Genomic DNA, 27,117 nt, shown 5'->3' with positions numbered 1-27,117 from the left:
TCTCTAAACCTGGAAATATATTCCCTTTAGAACCACAGGGCTTTTAGGAAAAACAAATTTGACATTCCCTAAATAAGGTCTCTTAACAAATTTCTGATGGATACTTGTGTTAAAAGCAACAGAAAGTCTGCCTGCCATGCAAGCATAGCCTAAGCTGCCTTTAGCCTAACCTCGCTTTCCTGGTGGGGTTTTGTGTTCATTGAATTCACACTTGTGGATGCAAACAAGTCCTCATGTACTACCTACGAGAGAACTAAGATGATCTGTCAGCCACATTGCCTTTCAGACCTTGTAAATGGCTTTTGTGGTCCATCTTTGTTGGCGTTTTTTGTTCGATGGATTGTTTATTGCATTACTGGGTCCTACTGTTTACCTGGGCCTCTTACTAACCCACAGGAACAAATACTCAGTCAGTCCCCCACAGCTTAGCCATAGTTTAATGCTTTATATCAGAGGCATTTGTTTGGAATCTTGGTGCTACTTCTTATATTTTGTGTAAATATTGCTACATGTATACTTCGTTTAAAATCAGGGAGTGTTTGCTGGTGCATCTGACACGTACTCCAAACACTTTGGTTTGTTTCCATCATTTGAGAATTAAACTAAGTGAATGCAAGTTTAGGCAAGAGTGGGTGCACTGAAAATCATATTTGGTCACTTCTTTCTGATTGTCAACATCACTAGTAATTCCCTCTTGGCATTCTGGATGGTCTAATCAATGAATAACTTCGGTATGGGGATCCAATGTGGGTGTCCATTAGATTCATGGAGGGGCGTGCAGGCCTTCATGCATTAGTTTTTCTAGAAAGTGGTACTACATCTTTCATTAAGAGGATTTTGATACCCAGAAAAGAGAAAATGCAAAAAGGATGGATTGAGAGCATATCAAAATTGGTGGCGGGTGCGGTCTTCAAATAAACATTAATTTAGAGAGGGGAGAAGTGTGTGGTTTTGAAATACAGATGTGGTAAGTGATAGGGCATAGGAATGGAAGTTAATTGTATACCATAATCACCACCATGCAGGATTCTCAGAAGGAAACCGAACAGTTTTTATGCATTGTTGTAAGATTCCTTAGCCTCATTATTGTAGGGAGAGGAGTAGTGCAGCTGCTAGGGCAGCTGACTTCAGAGCACAGGGTTCACGGTTCGATCTCCGGTTCCGGCGGCAGTGCAGCTCAGCACTATGTGACTCTGGGCAATAGCTCACTTCATTTCCACGACGGCCCCTAGCGCCTTGAGACCCGTAAGGGTGAGTAGTTCGTGCTTTACAAATACAGATTTTTACATTTACATATTTGCATTCTGTTATGGTGCAGCATATAAACAAGTAAAAAAACAAACGCGAATAGGTAAGAATCCATCCCCTCGTACCTTTCCTACCTGCCTGCTCCACATCAAAATCTTAGCTGTCTTAATTCCGCTACTTCACTCCTTTATCGTTGCTAAACGGATGTGTATTATTTAAAAATAGCTTTTTGTAATTGTTGTGCATTGCCCCAACATCCTTTTAATGTGATTCATGCAACAAAAAAAACATTAAAAAAATTTGGTATTGTCGGTTCCCAATCTGTTTACTTGCTGCTGTTCAGGACGCACCGTACAAAGATGTTGTTTATTTACTTAATCGAGTTCAGGTCACCTAAAATCCAAGTACAACCCTTTAATTGATGCTCTCGATAAATGGTTCTTACCCATTTAGACTTTGATGGTCCCCGCTTTCATTACTTGAAGAGGAAGCGAGGGACCCCAAATGAATCATTAATGGAATCAGGGGGCTCCCACTGATTATTCACTGTAAGCTGGGGATCCTACCTAAGCATTTTCAATAATTTGAACCACCAAAAAATACATAAATACAGAAACAAACATTTTTCAAACAAATGCACAAATTATGAAATTTTGTAAAATTCACAAACATGAAAAAAATCGTAATTTGATGGGAAGTTTTGAGCATTTCCACATTCAAAAGAAGCCATCCATTGTCATACTATATTCTATTTGATGCACTTGCATTGCTCCAATTAATCAATCTAAGGTTAGACTCTGATTTAAAAAACCTTCAAATTCACGAAATATCTTAAAATGTTCAATTGTACATTCTGCTTTTTTATTTATATACACTTTATTAATCTGTAAGTATTTGTGGTCCCCTGAGTAGACTTTGCTGACCATCATGGGTCTCCTTAGAACACAGGTTAAGACCACTTCTCTAAACCTTTGCAAAGAGCTGTATAACTATCATTTTGTCTGCAGTTTAGCGGGCGCTAAACGTTTACAGAAAAAAAATGTCTTTACTCTCTGTGTAGCCCCTCGTTGTAAATTGGGCTGCAATCTGTTGAGAAAAACATAGTCTGTGAAGCCAAGGTCTTTGGAACCTTAAGACTGAATTTTATTACAGGCTTAGAAATTGGAGATTATTTTGTTTTTTAGAGCAGCATTTACAAAGCCATGTCAACGTGACAAATGCTAATTTTTAAATGTAAAAAAAGTTGCAAGGGCTCCCATATCTCATAAAACACTTCCTTAAAAATGTAAGTTTTTATTTCCATTGTTATGCCATACGATTTCCTCAAACCATTCCTTAATCCCTGGCAGACGTGTGATCGCTCGTATTTAAGGTTGCAGCAGACCTGATAATCCAATATTTCTGTAGTTTGGCTATCAAATCTATGGAATCAAAAATAAGGCTTAAGCGCAATCTGGGGTGGGTGGGTGGGGAGGGAGGGGGGTAGATTAGTTGGCTCGCCGGACTCAGTTTTCTAGTGGGGGAACCTGTTTTGCTGTTAAGCCCAAGGCCCACTTGAACTTCATATGTGGCAGTGGCCTCTGGGATGCAGAGCCCTGCGCCATTATATGGGCACTTTGACCAGGACATTTCCTGGATAAGAATGTATTTCCCCTCTATCTTGGTGCCTATTGCAGCTGTGTAAGGAGGGACGGGGCTGACACTAGTACATGTTTCGTCGTCCATTTATAAGCGGGCTGAGCCAAGGGGGAGGGAGTGGGAGGTGGGAGTTGTTCTCTGTTATAAGTTCCTTATGAGCTCCTTGAGCACAGATATATAGTCACAATACGACTGCACGATTGTCTGATATATGCATGCTGTGCCTCCCTCAAAGTCAAGGCCTTACAATGTAATTTATGTCCAGGTCTCCTTGTGGATATGCGTTTCAACTTGTCACACTTCCGTCTGGGGGGATGCACAGTCTGTTTATGCGTTGTACTGACTTTTATATGCAATAAAATGTTTTTTAAAAAAAAGGCTTAATATTTTGAGACCCTATTTCCCAAATACTTCTAAAGATGAATTGCCAAAAATTAGTTGAAATCTGCTTTCAGGAAATATGAACCAGCTGGCTTCCTAAACATGAACACGCCATAATAGTATTTCCCAGTGACTAGAAATCTACTGGTAGCGGTAAGTCATTACTCCATTCTGATAACTCGTACCCTCTGAGCAAAATCTAATAGATTTGCAAGCTAAAAATATTTGAAATATGAACTACACAAGTAATCATAGGAAATTACCATGAAGGCTTCCCCAAACAGAAAAAAACAAAAGAACAAATACATAACACAAAATGAAACTTTGAGATTGAACGCTCACAAACTGGAAGATGCCCTCCTGCACTATAAAGGTATTTAATTTTTGAGCTGTTGTAATTGTTTTAACAATATATAGCTCTGAGAAAGAAGTTGCCCTAGAGAGATGTATACTAGTGGTTTTGTGGCACACCCATATATTTATCACATAAATTACTTCACGTACAGTGATATTGTTTTAGAAATGATCTTTCTCAAATACAGAGGAACAGAGAATTTTAATTGATGATTTGATAAGGCCTTAAGGAAGGAAAAGTGGCCATTATGAGTGGAGAAAGGTAAGACAATGTGTTTACTGCCTCTCTAGTTATAGTGGTGATTTATCTTCTATTTTGGTAAAGCTGTCATCTCCGTCAACTTCCCCATGGTATAACAACTGCAGTCTGTTGAGGAAAATAATGCCTCCCTCCCTGCAATACATTTCTATTTGTATGCAATATATGTTTACATTGCTTTCCTTCAGAAGTTGTCATTGTCTCTGTTTTTTTCATCCTCCATTTTGCTCCCCTTTGTTTTGTTTTCATGCTTGCTCCTACCTCACATAGGCCGAGAAGTCTGTTCTCCTGCGGCTCTTACCAGATTGCTGCCAGAAATAACCGTTGGATTACAAAGCGTTTCGAGTCTAGAAGGTGGCCGTTGCATATTTAGGCTATCCTGTTTTAGGTTTAAACCTATAATAATTGATAAAACCCCACCAAAAGAGAAATAGCCCTCACCAGTGTAAACATGTAAACACTTAAAAAAAAGCCTGCACAACCAAAAGCTAAATGCCATTCAAAGAAAGGAAAAGGAGAGTGAAAGAGTAATTTTCATTCTTTCCTGAAGGGGCCAATACAATGTAACTTTGTTATACAAGGTAGAAAGCAGTAAGAAAGACTGGGCTAGTATTATTCTGCTTGAGTTTTGTTTTTTGGGATGTCACTAAAATATTGTTTCCTCTTACTTTTTTCAGTTTTGTTGTCTTTGGTCTAAAGATGCAGGGTTTTAGAAGCATGTTTTAGGTATTATTTAAGTATTTTATAAACTGTAGAGATTCATTAAATATTGAGATCATATTTGATATTTTGGCTACATTTAATTCTTTTATTGAAAGATAAAATGGCAGCTTTCACAAGAATCGTTCTCAATATGTACCGTCAATCAAATTTACCCATAGATAAGGTAGATAATTGGTGAAGCCCTTTGATACATCAGGCACGTTTTCTAGTGAATCAGTATTGATGGTAGATGAATTTCCAAACATCCCAGGATTCAAAAATGTAATGCAAGGTGTAGTGACAGGTCTATGTGAAAAGAGTGCTGTCACCAAGCTTCTGGGATAGTGGTAAAAACATGACACCAGAATTTTGGAAAACCTGGAACGCAGTGTCACTTGGAATGCTGCTGCACAAAGTTCTTACCAAGTTCAACAAATATTGAAGTAACATTGTTTGTATTTGCATTAATTCAGCTATGTATATGGAAAAGATGTGTGATAACCTGCCAAAATTAATACCCGAGCTGAAGTGCTTCCCTGTAAGAGATCCTTGCCACTTGCTAGATTGTATGCTGAAAGCATCTTTACAATCTTCAGAGTTAATGAAGAATGCTATTGACTTTGTAGTCCATTCTGGTGCACTGTTTTGTTATGCACGACTAAAACACAAATATTTATCATTTTGTGCGCGGAATGGCATCAAAGAGTCATTCCAACTGTGTCCTCTAGCCAGTGTTCTCCGTCCTACAGACTGTGAATGCTATATTATCCATGTGGCGACCATTTACAGAATTTTTGCTTAGTGATGATGCCAAAGGTAAGAAATGTGAGGATATTCGCTCACATATTGATAGTGATGTGAAAAAAGTAACACACTACTGCATTCTAACATTTTTACAAGAAAACATGACTGCTGTAGTGGACCTAATTAATCAACTAGAGTCTGAAAACACCTGCGTCTACCAAGTGTTCACCGTAATTGGTGTAGATGTGAAACATCTCCTTGAAAGTAAGCTGGGTGGCACTTTTAGTGACTTTGGCACAGCAACATGTTCCATGTTAGAGTGCTTGCCCCTTGGTAAGCCAAGAAATGTTAAGGAGCAATTCAGGAAATTTTATTTAACAATGCATGAGAAATGGCTTGCAATGAAACATAGAAGTGTCCCTTCACCAACCATAGCATTTGAAGTCAGTGAAACCTCACTGTGGTACTCTGCACAAGTTCTAGATCCCCTCCGTAAGGGGGAATTTTCTCCAGACGTTGAAAAGTATTACTTCATTTTTTACTGCTTCTGTAATTCTGAGGGCATATGCGCCCAGTTTAACGCATATGTTGCAGAGCCTGTCCCAGAGAATCACAATCTTCAGGTGCACCAGGATTGGCATGGAAAGCTATATCAGTGGTCAGAGCTAGCAAATTGGGTCCTGGCTGCTTTGGCGTTACCCATCTTGATGTTGAGAGGGCCTTTTCACAGATAAAAGTTTACATAAGAAGGAAAGAGCAAGTGCACATGACCAAAGACTCACTGAAGAACTATAGTATGGTGTACTACAAGAAGTTTGATTTGTAAAAATATATTTGGACCTCCTATACACCGTCTAAATAACATGCACTCTCAGTGCATAAAGCAGGCAATAATAAAAGCAAAACGTCCCATAAACACTGGGAAAAAAAACCGTTTCTGGTTTTTTTAATAAAGCCAAAATATGTAACCACTGATACCAACTTTTCTAAGGTATTGAAAACACTGAAAACCCCCCACCAGAATTTACAAAAAAATAGAAACTGAAAACATGAAAGCCTGTGCATATTGTATAGTTTAACCCGAGGCTAACATTAAGATCTTGCAGTGTCCCCAGTAGTTCTATAGGTTACATTGTTTGCTTGGTGGTTCACCTTTTCCCATGCGTATTGGTTGATGCTTTCTTTCAGAAATGCCCAGTGAATCTTTCATTCAGTCTTAAATAAGATTGTGAAGGTTTGTGTTTGAAAATTCGATTTTTCTAAGAGATGTTCCTTTGGAAGCATACTGTTTGTCTCCATTCATTTAATTTTCTTACCATGTTCTTCTGGTCATTTTCCCTTGGAAAACAATTTCAGTGGGGATCGTCTTGTCATTTCATTGGAAATTGTACAGTGAAAGTATAGATAACTAATATTTTGTGTAAGGCTCCCAGTTTTTATGGATTTTTACAGATAAATACAGACAGAAAAGTATTTTTTTCCTGTCTGTATTTATTTTTAAATTCAGAAAAAAACGTAAAATATGTCTTCTTTGGATGTTTTTTTTCTATGTCAATCATGAGTGCCAGGTCAGTAGGTGTACAGATTGTGAGGTAGGGGAGATTAAAAAAGACTATACATATCCTAATTAAGCTTAATTAAGTGCAAATATACAGTTATTTGTGCTATTCTGCAATGCAAGTGTTTTCAGATACCACTATTGCACTGTATACTGCTGAAACCTTTTGGACATTCAAAAGCGAATGTACATTTATCAGTCAAATAAATGTGGAAAAATACCCATGGCAGCTTCATTTATACAGAAAACACGAAATGGATAAATACAGATAAAATTAGCAAAACATAAATATGGATATATACAGACAGAAATGTAGAACAAATAAATACCATAAAACCGGGAGCCCTAATTATGTGGTAAATATATTTTAGATAGTGTTAAGGGTAACGGTTAAAGGTAACATTTTAGGGTTAAGTGCAAGTATAAAGCAGTAAGGGTTAGGTCTAAGGGATATGGGGTAAGGGTAAAGAGACAAGTGAGAAGGGGTTAAGAGGCAAAGAGTTGAGGATAAGCATTCAAGCGGCATGTTGCATTGGGGTAAGGTGCAGTGGGAATGGGATACATGACAAGGAGGTAAGGTGTTAAGGATAAGCTGACAAGCGGCTAATTACATTGGGGTAAGGGGCAATGGGAAAAAGGTAATTGAAAAGGAGGTAAGGGGTTAAGGATAGAGTAGGGGTAAAGGAGCAATGAGGTTTGGGTTTAAGGGAGGTTAGCAATTTATAGGTCATAAAAGGTAAGGTAAAAGTCACGGCGTAAATGTACAAAATGTAGATGACAAGAGTAAAAAAGGGCTTTCACACACCAAGATAAGGACATGGTAAACAAGGAAAAACAGTTTTAAGATGGTAGACAAACAAGCAGAAAGTGCGGAAATTGTATGTTCCCGTTACTTTTGGATAAATTACTTTAATAAAGCCTTATATATGCAATCGGTAGAACGTCTTGAGTTGGCTGATCAGCTCTTGGAAGTACCTGTTGATCAAATATCTTTATATAGTTAATATCGCAGTTTGAAATCTGCCTTCATTTACCTGGCACACATCCATGGGTGCTTACTCAATAAAAACTTCGTTTTGGGACATTTGTGCCTTTTATTCTAAATTTCACATGGACCATCAAGTAGCATTGTAACCCAAAACCTTAAGCTTTATTTTTCTATTCTCATTTTCAAAATCATTATAGTACATTTGTAATAGCATATGGATGCATCACATGTTTTCATGTTTAGCTCAGCCTACTTGTCTGCATGCTAAAAGTTCCCTCCTGTTTCTTTGAAATGATGTCCAAAAATGTCTTAATTTTGCAGTAGAAATGTGTGCTCCTTAATTGGTGTCCTGACTGTTTGGTCGATTCATACTAGAACATTTGATTGAAGAAATATGGGGCCAGATGTATCAAGGCTTTTGCGACTCGCAAAGGCTGAAAATCGCAGAATTTCGGCCTTTGCGACTCGCAAACGACCGTTTTGCGATATTTGATATGTAAGAAAAATCGCAATTTAAGGAATCGCAATTATTTGCGATTCCCTATTTTGCCATAGCATTTAAGGAATCGCAAATTTTGCGAATCCTTAAATGATATGTATGACACAATTTTGGTTTGCGAATTTGTGTTAAAAAATCGCATTTTACCATCAACTTGTAGTTGGTGGTAATTTGCGATTTCTTTTAAAAATGCCCTAATTGGCATTTGTAAGGGTGGCATGTGACACTCATACATGCCCATAGGGCATGTATGTGTGCCACATGCACACACATGTAGATTTGAGGGGTGCAGCAGGGTGTCTTTGAGACACCCCTGCACCCTTGAAATAATTCTAAAATTGCGATTAGCAAATTGCGAATTCGCAATTTGAGAATTATTGCACTCCTGGCCCATAGGAATGCATTGAAAATTATTATTTATTTGCGAATTCGCAAAATGCGAAATCGCAAATAAAGAATAATAAGGAATCGCAAAAAATTTGCGATTTTGTACATACATACCGTTTTGCTAATTCTAAATAGCGATTCGCAAAAAATCGCTATTTAGGATTCGCAAAACGGTATCTTGATACATCTGGCCCATGGTCCATTGAGTTAAATGTTCTTGTACTTTGGAAATATCTAGTGGTTTTGTGGAGCCTAGCTATTAAAAAGAAATCTGTCAAACCAGGTGTATCAAAGTCAAGAAAGAGCATTGATTGCAGTTTGGGTGTCCAATTGGAAAGTATCAGTAGCATGAAGTTTGTGTATGAGTCAGCTATTCCACAAGTACCTGACATTCCATGTTCATCTTCTAAAATCTTTATCTTTATGGCTTACATTTGGTGATAATACCCACTTTTTCTACCTTATTCCCTGATGGAAATTTCCTGGTAATTCTCCATCTGCTCTGTGCTTCATAATTGTACTTTTATCTAATATAGTTGTACATGTTTCATTTCTAAAATATAAATCTTAATTTGTCAATAGTGCGCATAAACTGTGACTTTAAAAAAACCTTTTAATGATTTTCAGGAAATAACAGTCCAAGCACTTAGTTCCACCTCCAACATTATTCACAACCAGAGAAAGATCACCCATTACTCTTTTCTGATTAAAACATGTTGCATATAGCCACAGGCGCAACTAGAGTCAAATTTCGAGGGGGGCTAAGAAAACATTTCGGGGGGGAGGGGGGCTGAATCTTGAGGCAATCGGCAGAGTCGAGCTGGAGGGGCTCTTAGAAGGGGTGAAACAACAACAAAGCCCCATTGACATGCACTAGGTCTTTTAAAGACCTGTGAAGTGCTCGGTGCAGCTGTGATTTGGCCGGGGAAGAGTCTCATCCTGAGCTGCCACACACGACAGGGTGGCTGAAGCCCTTTGAGGCCAATGGGTGTTGCGCACCTGCATATAGCTGTGTAGCACATGTGATGTCATAATCTTGAATCTTCAACTCCATTTTCTGGTTCTAACAAATAATCCTACTATCTGTCCCGAATCTTTACATATTTTTGGAGACTAAGTAAAATAGATTTTCAGTTTTGGTACAGAAATCCATACCACAAGTTCATTGTCTTACCGTGTGGGTCCTTTCTGAGCCACAGAGCCTGGTGACATCCCTCTTTACTATTAATTACCCAACCCAACGATGATCCTAATACTACTACTGCCCATCACTGCACGCAAAATTTGTGTGACATTTTGTCAATAATGCAATGTTGCAGGACATTCCCATATTACGTAACTGTGGAGGTTTTGCATCTCAAACAATGTGGATTTGGTGCTCATTTCAGCTTCCAAAGGCACATTGGATAGCAGTAGAACCTGTGGTAGTGTTTAAATTTTATTAGACAAAGTTGAGAGGAAATTGTCAAAGTTGTAATCGCCATCTTGGTTTTTTGTTCAGTCATCTCTTTCTAAAGTGCCTACGTCGTCTTCCAATTTGCTTTCATACCTGTGAGGGGGCCTGGGGGAGTTAGTTATTAATGTGCTGTGCAATTAAAAGATACCTTTCTCTCTCAAGGGTTCTGCAACAAACTTGCTCTCTATGGGACTAAAGTCAGGCAGCTCTTCCAATCGAGGTTGGCAGCGGTCTACAGCATGTCGGAGATGTAAACATCTGAAGGATTGAGTTTTGTGCAGCTCACATTCTGTCACAAACTCCTCATAGGACTGAATATGTGTCTGGGAACACACCTCCCCCAAATACTAGATTCCTATTAAATCCCAAGCTTGGAACCCCTGTATTTGCCCAGCGTGTTCAAGCTATGTTCCCCTCCATAATGGGGTCATTGTAGTTAAATTTGCATGCCTTTTAATGTGACGCAATGCATCATGACAGGATAAGATCGGTATTTTAGATATCTGTGGTAAGGCATGAGGAAGTGGTGTACCATCTAAGAATGAATAGGTTAAGTTTGGAAATTTTCAACCAAAATGCAGAATCCAGTCTGTCTCCAAATAACCAACTGTTCCGGGTTAAGAATTGAAGGCCAGTAGTTCAATATTCTATCTGCCCAACCTAAGCCAGCTTTGTATAAATTCCTTAGCGACCGAAATGCAGGGCATCTTATTTCCCCACAAGAATCTGATGATCAGACTTCAAATTCCCAAAAATGGTCAGTGGGGAGGGTGGAGTACATGCCGGTAGTTTTGCAAAACATGCCGGTAGTTTTGCAAAACATGCCGGTAGTTTTGCAAAACATGCCGGTAGTTTTGCAAAACATACAGAAAGTGGAGCAGAGAGATAATTTAAAGTATCACACTTCGGCCCATAATTGGAAGACGCCTTAAAATCTGATTTCAGTTTTGTGATAAAGAGGGCGATGTTTAGCTCCCAGTTGGCTATCTGTCTACTCGAAATTTCCATACCCAGTTGAAATGGTCTCCCGATACCTGTATTTGAGTAGAAGCTATCAAAGAGGGCAATACACTTGAATCATGGGCTGGTTTTTGCCAGATTGCCCTTAGCCCAGAAGCATCTCTGTACATACGGAGAGTGTCAGTTATACGTGGGATTGAGTTGTTTCAATAGAAGCATATGGACACTATCTTCCCCATCGCCTTGACACTGAAACCCTTGAAGCTATGCATCAGTCCTCATCCATTCGGTAAGGGATTCCATGGCTAACAGATGTGAGAGCGGGCAACCCTTTTGAGTATCTAACTCAATTGAGAATGGGCCTGAAGGGGAATCATTGAAACGTACCTGAGGCAAAGGGGACGCATACAAGGTTTCTACAAGTTGCCCAAAGCAGGGTCCAAAGTTCAAGCGGTGCAACACTCTGTGCAGTAAATGTCAGTCTCAATGCCTTTTCAATATCGATTAATAATAATTGCAGCCTTCCTGAGCATATGGCAGGATCAGATTGTGTCGTCTGAGGCAATGCATGGTACTTCGATGAAGCATATAGCCATTTAAATCTGTGATTTTTTTTTTCTTCTACAAAGTGGGGTTTTGATGCCTTTTTGTCCGGCCAACGTTAATACTGTGGTTCACTTCAAAACTTGCCCTCTTCTTTTCGTAATTCTCATACAGTACTGTGTGTTTGTATTCTTGTTTTTCCTGCCATCCCTTATTTCATCTGATACTGATGCTTTTAGCCTCCCATTCCTACACTTTTCTGAGAACTGTCTCTTATACACCTCTTGGTCGCCATTTGTATTATCCAGCCAACTAATAATTATACTTCCTTTAGGTTGTAGTCTCCTTTTCTTAGCAGTGACCACCAAAGTGACAACTTTTTAAAGTTTAAATCATTTTTATTATATAGTATATTTCTTATAGAACACAGCAGAAAACAACAATCCAAATTCCATGTATGATGTGAGACATAAATACTCTAAGGTACTAATTTGCAAGTCAGGGAGAAGAGGGGAAAGAGATTTGATATAACAACTATAAACACAAACTCCCTCGTGACCTCTCTATTTCTTTAAGGGTTTTAGCCTCCTAAATTCTAACATGGGCATAACAAAGCACAAATTTACATGTTTCTTATTTCCATTCTCTTTTTTTATTTGTTATTTAAATTATTTTTTTCTTTGGTATATCTTTTAAACATTGTTATCATTACAAAAGTACAAAAAAGTTATTCCTTCTATACACAATTTAGCGGCATGAAAAATAATTCACAAATTCATTGAATAATCTATGTGAGACCAGGTAGAGATCAAACAACAATCAAACCACACATACATACTTCACACACATTCATACCACAAAATATCTGTGCAAGTTAACACGTTTCGTTGGTTCTTGTCTAATGCCCACAAACCGGGTCACTACAAAATGTAGGATTTCATATAGACTTAATCGACGCGTTTCGGTGGCAATAGATAGCAGTGAGAGCCATCTTCTCCAGGACCCGACAGATTTTCGAAGAATGTTCTCTACACCCTGGTTCTTCCTGTAAGAATATATATAAAGAAACCCACAATAAATGTTTATGCCCATGGAAAATAACAAATAGGACATTGGTTGGATGGAGCAAAATTTATTAACACAGATTACACAAACACCCGTGCCACCTTATAGCCAAGATGGGTGCATTTAGCTCACATTAGTACACCTATTCTTTCTTAATCTCTTTCAATATGTACATAATTGCCCCCACTTACTCGGGGCAATGATGTAATCTATAATGCCTTTCGCAGAGACTTTTAGGTCCTATTTAATCTAGTCATACCTGACAAATGAACTCACTATTGCTTGGAAACAACCCTAGTAGATACTTACTCCACTTAAACCGTTGTTGTAGCTTATCGCAGCTCAACATTCAAGGCCATCTTCAAAAATAGTAGTTATTTGTCCCGCAGAATTCTTTTATGACAACATAAGAAAAAAGAAATAAAAAAATACTGTTATCCCTTTACTACCAATGGAGTCTACAAATTATGATCTATCTGCCTATATTACCTCAGAGATTCCTAAGATGCACGGAGTACAAGATCCCTCATGATTCCAGTTCAAGCAATATAAACTTCATATCCACCAGACAAAAAGGAATCGAATTAACCTTCTATTTCCATTACTATTTTCATTTGTCACCATCTGCCTTTAAGCTTCGAGTGTCCTGTCTCGGAGCACCGCTTATTATCTTGATTGCACAAGTGTGTGTCTCTCTCTCTTTTATTCTTACGTATTGTGGGCTGTCCTACATTGTAAAAAGACATGATGCAACTAATTTGACAAAATAAGATGATTAGAAGAAAAACCGAATTTCATTGCAATCTTGTATACCTGAGAAGTATCTGTAGAACTAGATGATAGTGATCAGTCTGTCTTCGGAATGCATCTCATCAAAGTTTCCGGGATAGTTAAGATAATCTCGTAAGGATATCTATCTTCAAGAAAGAAGCTCTGCTGAAAAAAAACAGAGGGCCTAAATCGTACATAGTGTGATTTGACGCTACCTTCAATTTACATTTTAATACCCAGGTACATATCAGACAGATGCAGAAATAAGCTTCTTATGGTCATGGTTCTTATTTAAGTATCAATCTAATTTCAGAAACAGACTGCTGCCCCAACCGGCGTGTGTGAAAGTGGCGCGGCGGGGATCTCAGAGTAAAACACCTGACGGCACAAGTTACAGAACAAACCGGGAGACTCCTCTTTACGCTTATACTATCAAAATGGAGAGAGAGATGAACACCACTATTACAAAATAAAGTCTCCCTGGACACCTTCTTGTGTCATCCCTTACAAACACTTTGGCTCTAAATTGGAGATTAGCATAGTTTCATTTCGTACCTCCTGTCCTCTGACTGACTTGCACATTTACACCTCCCACATCCTGTTAAATGTGCCTGTACAACGCTTACCTAAATTAATTGGCATCCCCGTCCGTCAAAGTTCCACGCACGTCTCTTTCGAGTTGGGAGCAGTTCTCAGAGGTTCGCTTTTTATAGCGAGCAGATAATTGTTTGCCTAAGTTGTGTGCACCATGATCACTGACACCTGGGTTTGACCAGAGACAGACAGAGGACTACTATCTCCCATATGGTTAAGACCATATTTTTCTTTTGTTTACCTAAGTTTAAGTTCAAGAATTTATATAGCGCACTACTCACCCAGAGGGTCTCAAGGCGCTTGAGGGAGGGAAGGTGAATTACTTATCCAAAAGCCAGGTTTTTAGCTGCTTTCTGAAGGAGAGGTGGTTCTGTGTAAGGTGGAGGTGAGTGGGGAGGGAATTACAGGTTTTGGCCGCTAAGTAGGAGAAGGATCTTCCTCCCATGGTGGATCTGTGGATGCGCGGAATTGCGGCGATCGGTCCGCCACGTCATTAGTCGTAGAAAACAACAAAGGACCACTTTCTCATCAACTACGGCGGCGCCATATTGAGAGAATACGAAAAGTTGACTACTTCCAATCTATTAGATCTTTTCAATTAGCCCCTTCACTCTCCATTGCTTATTGGTATCTCGAAGTTTAGACAGCCATAGTTTTAATGTAAAGAAGCATATTCTACCGGCCGTAACTTCCAACATATTAACATTAAAATATCCCTTGGCTCGTATTCTGCACCAATTATTCTTTATGATACTATTCTCTGTACATCGTAGTAAGATATTTAAACACACAAGTGGGAACTTTACCTATTCAACAAACGGTTCTACATAAATACCAATATAGCAGTGTAACCCCACAGAAATAATCAGTTAATTTCAAAACTGTATATGGGCTAAGTGTTCCTCTATTCTAAAGAGTAGACTTATAGGGACATAACTGTGACATAGTTTTATCACCAAATCAGTGTCATTCTTAACATATAAAGATAATATATTCCAAAATGTTGAAAACAAATAACAATGACTAGAGAACCATCCTCCAGGGCCTTGTATATCGAGTATGTATCCACATACTTAAAAAAAAGCTGTAAGGACATAAATACAAAACCGTTTCTTTTAAATTTGCTGTTAGGACATAAATACAAAACCTTTTTTTTTAAATTTGCTAACTCTTCAAAGTGAAAAGCCCATAAAGGCAAAGCCACATCGGCCCGATAAACCTAAGAGAAAGGAATATTAATAGGTAATAGTACTACCATTTGGCAAGGCGCGGAATAGCCACACTCATCATGGTTCACAGGGTCATAAGTCCCAGTGAACCACAAAGTAGAAAATAAACCAATCAGGGATAATGATGCTCATTATGTCACAGGTCCTTTTTGTAATGTCCTCTACAAGTGCTTTAGCAGCCTACTCCTGAGTAACAACTAATATCTCATTACTGTGAACTACCCTTTGTTCTATTTGATGGTGGATTTGATCCCATGGGTTGGGATTTAAATTCCTTTTTGATTACTAAGAAATCCCTCTTTCTAGTAATGTGTCTGGGTGCAAGTCACCTTAGAGCTGCAAAGATGTTCCCTCATGTTGCACGCTCTGTATTGCCTCAATGGATTAGGTCCCTGAAGTCTGTGGAATATAAAATTACCATTACGCTCTCTCCACTCGCGGATCCAGTTGTGAACCTCATTGCATTGAAACAATGTCAAGTCAGGTAAGAAGCAACAGTCTCTGTTTATCCCTGCACCTTCCCACAAATCACACAGAAGATTCCTAAGCAACTTTTCCATAGCAGCATGCAGTGGAGTTAAATGGAGTCAGAGTGAACCCAAAGGACCCTTGATTGAGCACCTCTCGGAATTGTTCCTCCAGTCCATCCAGTTTCAAGAGGTTGTTTACAAGAGCACCCCTGAACTCTTTAAGATATTGCAAAGAAACAGCCAGTCCCTCTTGACTTCTCCACTGCCCCTCCACTTATACCAGGTTTGAATCCCTTCACTATCTGTCAGCTCCTTAATGTTCATCTCTGTGTTGTGGACGTCAATGGAGAGCTTGAGGTTTTATTTTTAATTATGTTTTATTTGTGATTAAACACACACCATCACCTGCAACCACCCAGACGTTGAGGAGCTCAAACAAGTACAAGTCGTTACACTTTTTATAAGCAACCTACCCCCACCCACCACCGCCCCTCTGGGGATACAGACTTCAAACACTCTATTGAGTTCACCCAGCACTTCTTCCCAGTACTGCCCAATTTGGGGCAGTGCTTTAGTAGATGAAGTAGAGTTCCCACATCCTTTCCAACATTAATCACCTCTGTGGGTGTTGCTTTTTCCTATCCTCTCCAGTGTCCTATACTTGTAGGCCAAGACTTTATATTGCATTTCTCGCAGCCTTATATCTAAAGTAAAGTTTTTTCCTTGTCATACATTTTCTCTCACTCCCCATGCAAGAGTTGGCCTAAAACTCTATCTGAATCTTTTCTGGCCCGACGTCTCTCATGTGTGTGTTTTGTCTGGATCATTCTGTACTATGCTTTTTGGCTTGTATTATTTCTAACACACTTTGGGGGGATTGTAAGGTATTTGTGCTGTTCTCACCTTAAAAATATGGAAATAAATATATTGCTTGGTAAATTAACTGTTATTTTTGTTAAGCAATATCTAAACATTGCCTACCATTAACCTGATTTCATCTCCTTGAGAAACTGCTCACTCCAGCCTTGGGCTTAATGTGGCCATTTCATAAAAAACACCCCGCTCTTGCCTTTCTGAAAAGGTTTGAAAACCGGAATCTGTTCTCTTTAGGCTAAGCTGCTCATACATGGTCTTTGTTAATGTTAGTGGCAGTACACTTTTTATAGATAATGGAGCGCTTTAGAAAAATTATTTACATTACTTATTACATTACAGCAGTCATTTGGCTCCTTTCTCTCCAAGTCTGCCCTGTTGGCACTCTTGTACCAATTCTGTATGGCAGGCTGATCCAAGTGCTTTGGAAGTGACTTTGGTGACATGTAGTGCTGTTTCAAAAATGTATCCAAGCCTGTGATGGCTACCTCCAGAGCTGGAACTGGAGAGGTGGAGTTTCAACCCTACTATTTACTATTCACTCCCTTTTGATTTTGCATGTCAGTCTCCTGCTTGTGTCTTAGGGTGTGCACTTTGCTGTAATTTTAGGAACGGAGGAGAACCAAAACTAGAGGTAGTCCGGGAAATGCATATTGTTTTTTCTCTGTTCATTGCCAGTTTGGAGGATGTTGATGCCATTTCTGTGTTTCTTTGTAGATGGGGGCTCTTCGATCAAGATGGTGCATCATATCATCCCGTACTCTGTATTCTGCACATGATCCAAGTGAAAAGGTTGGTTGGTTTCCAGATGCTTTGTGTGCAACTCATTTAAAAGTCATACTAAACCTTTACAGCTTTCAGTGAGTGCATGAGCGCGCTCTCCTTGCCCTAGTCTCAATAGCCCTTTCTGATGACTATGCAAGCTCTGCTAATGAGACTAGTCTATTGACAAGTTATTCATCCGTCACCTTTTGGTGACCGTTATACCCTGGTTTGGTTGGCATTTTCAGAATCTTCATGTTTCCATCTTGTTGCCCATTCCCTTTCACAAATTAATTCCGGTGCTCTTTGCTACTAAAATATAACTGCTTATGTGTTTTTTCATTTCTATCCTTTGTTGCTCAAGAAATGCTGGTTTTTACAACTTGAGTGCCGTTGAGTCAAGGATGGAACATACTTAAAATTAAACCAAGTTTTCATATAATCAGTCATGTAATACAATACATTTGTTTAGCGCACAGATGCCTCCAAGTGTCCCAGCGTTAGTGGATGAAACACCCACAGGAAACCAAATGGAAGAGATGCTAACTGACGTTTATGCAGGAATTGAAGAGTAAGGTTTTTAAGCTTTTTCTAAAAGTGGCTTCAGACGGGCTGCTTTCTAAAGCAAGTGGGATCACATTCCACACTTAGTTGCCAGGAAAGTGAATGATCTACCTCCTCTTCTAGTTTTGTTAATATGAGGGAGTTGGAAGAGTTTCAGATTGTTGCATCTCAAAGAGCTCTCCTGGACGTCGGCTTGATGCAGCGCCTAAGGTAGAGAAGAGCCTTGTGGTTGTAGGTCCTAAAGGCAAGGATGAGTGCTTTGAACTGGACCATTTTTTCACTAGAAGTACTTGTAGATGACATAGTTCTCCTGACTCTGCTACTCGAGTGGACATCTTGAAAATTAGCTGGGCAGTCATGTTCTGAATGATTTGGAGATGCTGTATCAGAAAGGGCGGGAACCCTGATACAAGCTGTTGGGTTAATCTTGCCTGGAGGTAATCAAGGCGTGGACAACTGTCTTCCGAAACTCCACCGAGATGCAGCATCCTTCTCAGAGACCCAAGAGTGAAGAAGCAGGTGATGGATAACGCCTTGATTTAGGGCTCGAAAGTAAGGCCTGAGTCAAATTTTACCCCGAGGTTTTTTACCACAGGTGTCGGAAGGGAGAGTAACCCAATTCCAACAGCATCCAAAGGCAGGTTTCAGGGGTGCACTTGAGGCCAAAGAAAATGATCTCATTCTTATCTGAGTTCAGCTTTAAACAGCTTGTATTCATCCATTCCACCACTGATTAGAAGCAGAGTTTAAAGGAGCTCAATGACCTGGGCAGTTTTTCCTGAAAGGCTAAAAGGAGTTGATGGCGTCTTAAGCAGGAGAAGCAGCAAAGCTTGTTTTCAGCAAGAAGGCACCAGTGCCAAGGATTCATTTAGCTGTCTGTTCATGATTGGGTTAACCACCATGCAGCCAGATTGAGGATGGCCAGTGGACAGAGATCTAGAGGATAGCCAGACTTACAACTTGCGAGTTCTGCTGCTGATTCCTCTAAGGTAATGGGGACAAAACTGGACAGTAGTGGGATGGAATAGGAACAAGATGCTGCTCTTTGATTATAAGGACTCTCAGCCGGGAACTGATCGTGGATGGTTTGGATTTTTCCGAAGAAGAAGTCAGAGAGGCCCTCACTTTAGCTCCTTAAAAGGAGAGCGTGCGGGGCGTGGCCAAGATGGCGGCGGAGTAAGACGTCGTTTCGAGTCCCTCCGGCGCCGAGCCCAGCTTAGCCTTGTTTAGCACGTTTAGCGGCATGCTTTACGGTCCCACTTGGAGTGATTCGGCTCCCTGAAGTGGGAGGCCAGCTCCGGTGCCACACACGGGACCTTTGGGGGTCGGAACGAGGTCTCTGGAGCGGCGACGCCACGCGGCCCTGAAATCCCCGGCCTAGCGTGTTGGAGGGGCTGGACTTCCTGATCCCTGACGCGGCTACCAAGCGAGGACTCTGAGGCAGGACGGAGGTGGCGTCGACACCCGCGGCCCCAGCTTTGTTGCCTACCGAGTCTGCTGGCAAGGGATTGGAGGAGTGAGACGGCGTTGGAATCGGGGACCGAGACCGCCGCGTGTCCTCCGGCGGGGTGATCTGGCTGAGTGTCGGCATCTTGCCCTGCCCCCCTCCCGCTCTCTACTGACCGCTCCGGCAAAGCCGCTGCGCCGAGAGGCTTCCTCCCCCGGTGTGGTGAGGAGAGACTTGGCAAGGAGTACGGTCCCGGCGACGGCCGACCTGGACTCCGGGGCTTTTAGAGATCCGCAGGCCTGTGATCCCCGGCCTTGCGTTGCTACTGGGCCTGATCTTACTGCGCTGCTAAGAAGAGTGCCGGAGGCGGTCGCGGAGTGTTGACAGGAGGAATCTACCGATTTTAGGCCTCGCCGATTGCTGGGGGACCAGTACGGAATTGGAGATTGTGGGGAGACCACGCTGGAGCGAGGCCTACTGGAGTGGAGGAGCTGGCGCTTTCAACCGAGGTCTGAGAGCGGATTGGGTGACTGCATGGACTCTTCCCCACCGCCCCTAACTTGGCCTGCCGCGACACCTGTGGCCGCCTGGCACCTAGGGGGGCCTCACATGGGGACTGCCGCGCTCTCCCGCTGTGACTGCAGGTGAAGGTTCGCGGAGCGGCGTTGGGCCCACCCTGAGAGAGCTACCGCATGGGAATTGATAGCGCGGCATGTGTGGTGCACCTGCATTAGGCGTCGACGGGAGGTGGCGGATTATTGGGGTCCCGGAATCGCCACCTGGAGCTAGGGGGAAGTCGCATCCCATGAGAAGTGCCACGATGTCAAACGCATCCCGCAACATGGGGAAGCCTGGGAAAGATGGTGCGGCGAAATCTACTCAGCAACCGGCGTCCCCTAGACCAGCGCGGCACCCAAGAATTCGGATGATGAGGCCCCAGCGACTAAGGCCTTTATGACGGAGCTCTTTGCCTCCATTAAGGAAGACATTTCGGAACTACGCGCCCAACTTGCATCGGACCTCCGTGAGGTGCGGAGAGATGTTGATGGTATTGGGGAGAGGGTGGCTACCCTGGAGGATCACGATTTAAGTATGGCGAACGATGTCCACCAGTTACAACAAGACATCATTCGGCTCACGGAGCAAAACCTGGACCTCCAATCTCACACGGAAGACCTGGAGAACAGTTCCCGCAGGAACAACATCCACATCCGCGCGGTACCGTGGGACGGAGAAGCAGGGGATCTGCGGGGTTATGTCCAGGCCCTTTTCCTGCAGGTGTTGGGCGACGATGACGTCCAGGAAATCAGAATGGACAGGGTGCATAGAGTTGATCTTCCGAGGAGAGGGGGGCCGCCTCCGGACATACTAGTTTGTGTTCATGATTTCCAACTAAAAGAACGCATTTTACGGAAGGCACGGACCATCACTTCCCTGCAATTTCGGGAACACCGGCCGCAGCTCTACCAAGACCTGGCAGCTTCGACCCTCCAGAAAAGGCGGGAGTTCCATCCAGTGACTGCCTTCCTTCGGGCATGCGGCATTTCCTACTCGTGGGGCCATCCGTTCCGCATCATCTTTCGGTGGGAGAACAGACTAGCGCAGATTCGCTCTCTCCAAGTGGCGAAGGATCTCCTGGGTTTGGACGACGTGACCCCCTCGCAGGAAGCAGGCGGCTCGCCGTCGCGGAGGCACAGGCGCTCCTCCTCATGGCAGAGGGTAGGCCCGGATTTGGACACCAGACGGCCTGACCGTTCGGCTAGCTTGCTGGAGAGGGGAGATGCGGTGGCCTCGGTGGCTTCGGCGACTTTGGCGTCCTCCCAGCAAAGCTCAGGAGCTGCTTGATCTTTCAGCCGCCAGCCGGTAGGTGCCGGAGGGGCGCATGACTTCAGGTACTGTGGGTTTGATTGTACTTTGGGAGAAGACACCCCGGTCCGTGGTCTCTTGGGGTTCCAACTATGGTCCCCCGGCCCCAACCCAGGAGGATTTTTACGAACTACCATCCACTGGGACTGCTAAGTACATTTGTTTGCTTTTGGGTTTAGTTTTGGTCTTGGGGGGGGAGGACATTTTGGGGCGGGGGGTTGTGGGAGACTGGGGGGGAGTTGGGCTGCTAGGTGGTGGCGTCTGGAATGATTGTGTGGTATGCTTCGGTCTTTCTTCATTTGCGTTGATTGTGATCTTGTTTGTCGGGCCCCTGGGAGGGTTTGCTAACTGGGTGGGAGCTGTCGCTGAGCCTGAGTTTCCGGGATCTGGGAGGAGTACGGTGTTCAGTGAAGTCCTGGTGCTGCTTGGGGGTTTGCTTGGCTGCCTTTGGGGGGATGGGAGTGTAGGCAGGTTGTCGGGACGTACATGCAGGGGTGGGTTCTGATTAATTCCCATGCCGATTAGTGTTGGGACTTGGAATGTGAAGGGCCTCAACTCACCCCAGAAGCTCCAAAAAATTTGGAAATATATCTCCGATCACCACTTAGATATTGTGGGGCTCCAAGAGACCCACTTGGCGCGTAAAGATGAGCTTCGATTGCGTGATAGGCATTTCCCGCTCATTTATAGATCTTCTGCAGCTACTAAACATAGAGGGGTGGCACTTATGTTCCGAGCGTCCCTACACTTCCAACCTATGGGGATCAGCTGTGACAAGGAGGGGCGTTGGCTGATGTTCAAGGGGGTACTTCATGGCACAATCTGTACATTTGTGGTGGTGTGTGTCCCCAACTCGGGGCAGAATGCTTTTCTCCGCGATCTGTTGGACAGAGCGGGGGATTTTGTTGAGGGGCATGTGATTCTTATGGGGGATTTCAACATGATATGGGACAAGGACTTGGACAGTTCTCGAGCTCAGAGAGCGGGCACTGGGGTTTTTTCTTCGGACACTCAGAGTATGGTTGGTGACCTTGGTTTGATTGACAGCTGGCGATTCCTGCATCCACAAACACGAGACTACACATTCTATTCTCATGTCCATCATACCTATTCCCGACTCGATCATATCTTTGTAAGCCAGGCCCTCAGGGGAAATGTCCGGGATTCTAGCGTTTTCCCTCTTTCGGTGTCTGATCATAGCCTGCTGGGGCTCCACTGGCCGACTGGAGGAGATGGGACGAGGAAATGGTATTTCCCGCCGGCCCTTGTTCGGGATGACACCTCCTGTAAGGAACTGCGAAAAGCGATAGGGGACTTCCTGGCCCTCAACCCGGCTTCGGACACTTCCCTCTTTAACACTTGGGATGCGTGTAAGGCCTCCCTGCGGGGCACCTGCCTCAGTCTCACCGCCAACCTCAATAGGTTGAGGAGGAAGGAGCGGGAAGATCTAGAAGCGGAGCTGACTGTTTTAGAACCAGCCCGCAAAACCAATCCGTCTAGATTGACCCTTAGACCACTGACTGCTGTACAGGGCAAATTGAAGGCCCATTATAACAACCGCGCAGAGTTTACCCTCCTTCGGCTTCGGCGTATTTCTTACTCACAGGGGAATAAAATAGGCAAGCACTTGGCTCGTCAACTACGGGACAAGAGGGAGAGATTATATTGGAGGCATCCTGGACCCCACTGGGTCGTTACACCACAAAGATGTGGACAAGGCCAATATCTTTGGCCGTTTTTATGAGGTACTATATAGGGGTGACTCCCTAGATCAAGTGGCTCAGGATCGCTTTTCGAAGGAGTGAAATGAACATCTTGCTGCCCCCATCTCCAGATCAGAGGTGTTGGATGCTATCGGGGATCTGAAGCTCCACAAGGCACCGGGACCCGATGACTACACGGCGTTGTTCCTATAAATCATTTGCATCGGAACTTTGTGACATTTTGGTGCCCCTCTTCAACGAAATGGCAGCCACGGGACGAATCTCGGGCTCCGTGGCGGAAGCTGTGATCACGGTGATTCCCTAGCCGGGTAAAGATCTGTCTCAGTGCTCGTCATACCGCCCGATAGCTCTTCTCAATGTTGATGCTAAACTATATTCCACCATCATAGCGCACAGGCTTCAGGACCTGATGCCGGCAATAATACACCCGGATCAATCGGGATTTATTAAGGGCCGTCAGACGCATGACAATCTGAGAAGAGTTATACATCTCATAGAGAAAGCCTCTCGGTTCCGTATCCCAGCAGTACTGGTGGGGTTGGATGCAGAAAAGGCCTTTGACCGAGTGGATTGGGGATTCCTATTCCGCACTCTGGAGGCCTTTGGCTTCTCACACCAAGTTATCACCATGATTCGTGCGAACTACAGCACTCCCAACTCCAGGGTGGTAATTAATGGTCACCGCTCCGCCAGCTTCGCTCACTCCCGGGGAACTAGGCAGGGCTGCCCTCTATCACCCCTCCTTTTTGCTTTAAGCATTGAACCACTGGCCCTTGCGGTGCGTGAGAGAGAGCAAATAAAGGGAATCCCTTTTACGGGGGAACAGCATAAAATCTCCCTTTTCGCGGACGATGTGTTGCTATCGGTGGGGGACCCGGCTCAATCTCTGCCGCACATTCAATCACTGCTATCTGATTATGAGGAAGTGGCCGGATTCAAAGTTAATTTCGACAAATCTTATATCTTGAATTTGACGCTCCCGCCAGCCGAGTTGGAGCGACTCCGCCCGCTTACTTCATTGGCGTGGGCACCTGCCTCCCTGCTGTATTTGGGTGTGCGTTTGACACCTTCCATTGGATCCCTTTTCGCAGCAAATTTCCCTCCTATGCTATCGGCTGTACGTGGGGAACTGGACCGCTGGAAGCCGAAATACATCTCCTGGCTGGGTAGGATCCATGCCAGGTTTTTATACCTCTTCCAGGCTCTCCCCATTCCTATAGAGATGGATTCTTTCGGCGCCTTAAGACTCTATTGCTGAAATTCATCTGGCAGGGAGGCCGGGCACGCCTTTCCTATGCAACTCTGCGGCACCCGCGGGAGGAAGGGGGGGTTGGACTCCCTGATATGCATTTGTACTATAAAGCCGCACAGTTGCGGGTGCTGGTGGAATGGTCACAGCAAGAGTCTGAGAAACACTAGCTGCACATGGACAGGAGTGTGGCGGGAAGGTCGATCTGGGATCTGGCCTGGAAACCCAAAGTTGACAGGCCCAGAAACGCCTACATCAGCACGCCCACGGGCACTGTCCTGAAGGTGTGGGACACAGTGACTGGGGATGAGCGCTGGACGACGTTCATCTCTCCCTTTACTCCTTTGCATTTTAACCCGGCCTTTCCGCCGGTGTTTCAAGAGGGGCCGTTTCCACTCTGGAGAGAGGGAGGTTGTAGGGCCCTTACACACCTGTTTCACGGCACGGAGCCACTCTCATTTCCTAATTGCATGCGTGACTATGGCCTTCCTTCTACGGAGCATTTTAGGTATGCCCAACTGATCCACTGGGCGACCTCGACGGGACTGCGAGAAGCGGCAACTAGACCGCTCTCACTCTTCAAGGCCTTTCCCTTACGAACTGCCACGATGAAGGGAACGATTTCCTTTCTATATAAACTCTTGCTTCGTACCGCGATCTCTCCCCGTCCACGTTACATGGACCACTGGGAGGGCCTTCTGGGTAGGGACATAACGGAAGGAGAATGGAAAGGTCTCTGGCGTGACATTAGGACTCATAATCACTCAGTGGACTTACGGAACGCTCACTTTAAAACTATGTTCGACTGGTACCTGTACCCCTCAAAACTGCATCGCATCTTCCCGGCGTCTTCGGACCGCTGTTGGAGGGGCTGTGGCCTGTTAGGAGATTTTAGCCACATTTGGTGGGATTGTCCGGTTATACGGCCCTTCTGGACCGAGATCCTGTCACATATCAAAGAAATATTGGGATATCCGATCCCGGATTCCTTGGCCTTTGTCATCTTGGGCCTGCGGGACCCGCTATTGGTGCACCAAACGAAGGCGGACAAACAAATTTTGTTGCTCTGTCTGGGAGCGGCTAAGCTTACATTGGCTGCGGCCTGGAAGAAACCGACGGCCCCGGCTCTGTCTTTGTGGCACGCGAAGCTATGGAGGTTGATGAGCATGGAGAGAATGGCGGACATCTTCCTGGGCAACTTTAAGAACTTTATGTTTCGGTGGGGACCTTTGGTCCGATTTCTATCGCGGGGTTTGCCATCTGCGGTCTGCCCATCAGCCCATCAGCCCTGCGAGCCCTTCATCTTTTCCAGATTTAAGTAGGTTGTGTGATAGTGCGACTGTGAATGAGAATGTATGTTGGCGCCACAACCTTGGGGGAGGGGGAGTACGGGGAGGCGGGTGGGGGGGGGGGGGGGTTCTGTATTTGTTGCGGCACTGCATAGCTGCTGGAAGATTTTGCTTACCCGGGGGCTCTCGGGACCCGTGAACCTGCTAGATTGACTTTCTCCTTGGAGGAGGCAGCCGAGACATCCGGAAACGTATGATTGTCAGTTCGTTGACTATTGCTGGCTTTCCTTGCATCCAGAACAGCCTAATTGTTGGAGAACTAGGAATAAAGAAGGCAAAGCCTACGGAGTAGTTAGACACCTAACTAATTATCAAAAAAATGGATACCATAAATTGTCCATTTTCGCGTTTGATCATTTCCACCATAACTAAATTAAAGAAAGTTCTGAACAATAGAGTTTCTCCTGTAGGAGAGCCACCACAAATAAGGTTCACATATATGGTTTAACCAATTCTTTTAATGTAAACCATATTTCTCCACAAAGGTTACTATCTCACAGTTCACATATATATATATATATATATATATATATATATATATACAGTTTTTACATACCTATACAAACAAACAAATATAATACATTTACATTAAACACAATCTACTTAAAACCCCACTAGAGTTTCTTTTGCCCTACTTATTTCAACAAAGGAAGTTTGTCCACAATTCATCAAAAACTGTTGGAGAACATCATAGCAGATGCATCTGTCTGAGACTCTTCCCAAATCCTGCATATGTGTGACTGCCATATTGCCGCCTGTTTTCTTCTCTCTCTGTTTTCTTCTTTCTATGTACTATGCAATAAATAAAAATTTTACAAAAAAAGGAGAGAGTGCATTTTTTGTTGCTATGAAAGAGAGAAAAGAGTTGACAACTTTAAAAAGTCACGCAGTTAGTTTGCAGCCTCCGAGATAGACGAGGCAATAAATATTTTTGGGGCCAACCGAATAGCCGCATGGTATTTTTAGAGAGAGGCTTGGTAAATTGCTTTTGCCGCTGTCATCATAATTGGACCTCCATTGCCTTTCTAACCTTTTGCAAAATGACACTTTCTTCGTCAGACTCTGTGGGGAACATGGAGTAGAGGAAACAACATTAAAGGGATCAAAACATTGGCAGACCAAGTGGGTTTCAGAATTGTCCTCACCCTCACAGTAGAGGGATTCACCAAATTAAGATTCAGAATGTGACCTGCTTTGTGAGTAGGCACCTTAATGAGTTGTTCCAGGTTAAAACGTTCCAGTGGGTACAGAAATTGCTGTACGGGTTAATGTGAAAAACATTCCTTCAATATTTTGAATGTTAGTTAGTTTCGATACTGTGCAGGAGAAGGTGAAACAGTGTATAATAGCCGCCCACCCCCCTTTCTGTCATCTGTATTAAAGTGCTTGATAAAGAAGTCTGGGGGGGCATTGCCAAGGCAATATCAGCGGTTGAAC

General features: G+C 43.3%; 1 protein-coding gene across 1 annotated transcript in view; it reads left to right on the top strand.

The window, feature by feature from the left end:
• Window positions 1-27,117, top strand: part of PCCA (propionyl-CoA carboxylase subunit alpha) — a 2,575,253-nt gene that overhangs the window by 101,132 nt on the left and 2,447,004 nt on the right. The window contains exon 2 of the mRNA XM_086934374.1: window positions 17,437-17,511. Coding sequence (XP_086790500.1) covers window positions 17,437-17,511 — 75 coding nt within the window. The remainder of the gene's footprint in view (window positions 1-17,436; window positions 17,512-27,117) is intronic.

Source organism: Lissotriton vulgaris, chromosome 8 (assembly GCF_964263255.1).
Source record: "Lissotriton vulgaris chromosome 8, aLisVul1.2, whole genome shotgun sequence".
Taxonomy (NCBI): Eukaryota; Metazoa; Chordata; class Amphibia; order Caudata; family Salamandridae; genus Lissotriton; species Lissotriton vulgaris.
Note: the sequence above shows the minus strand (reverse complement) of the source record. Positions and strands in the feature narration are given on the sequence as shown.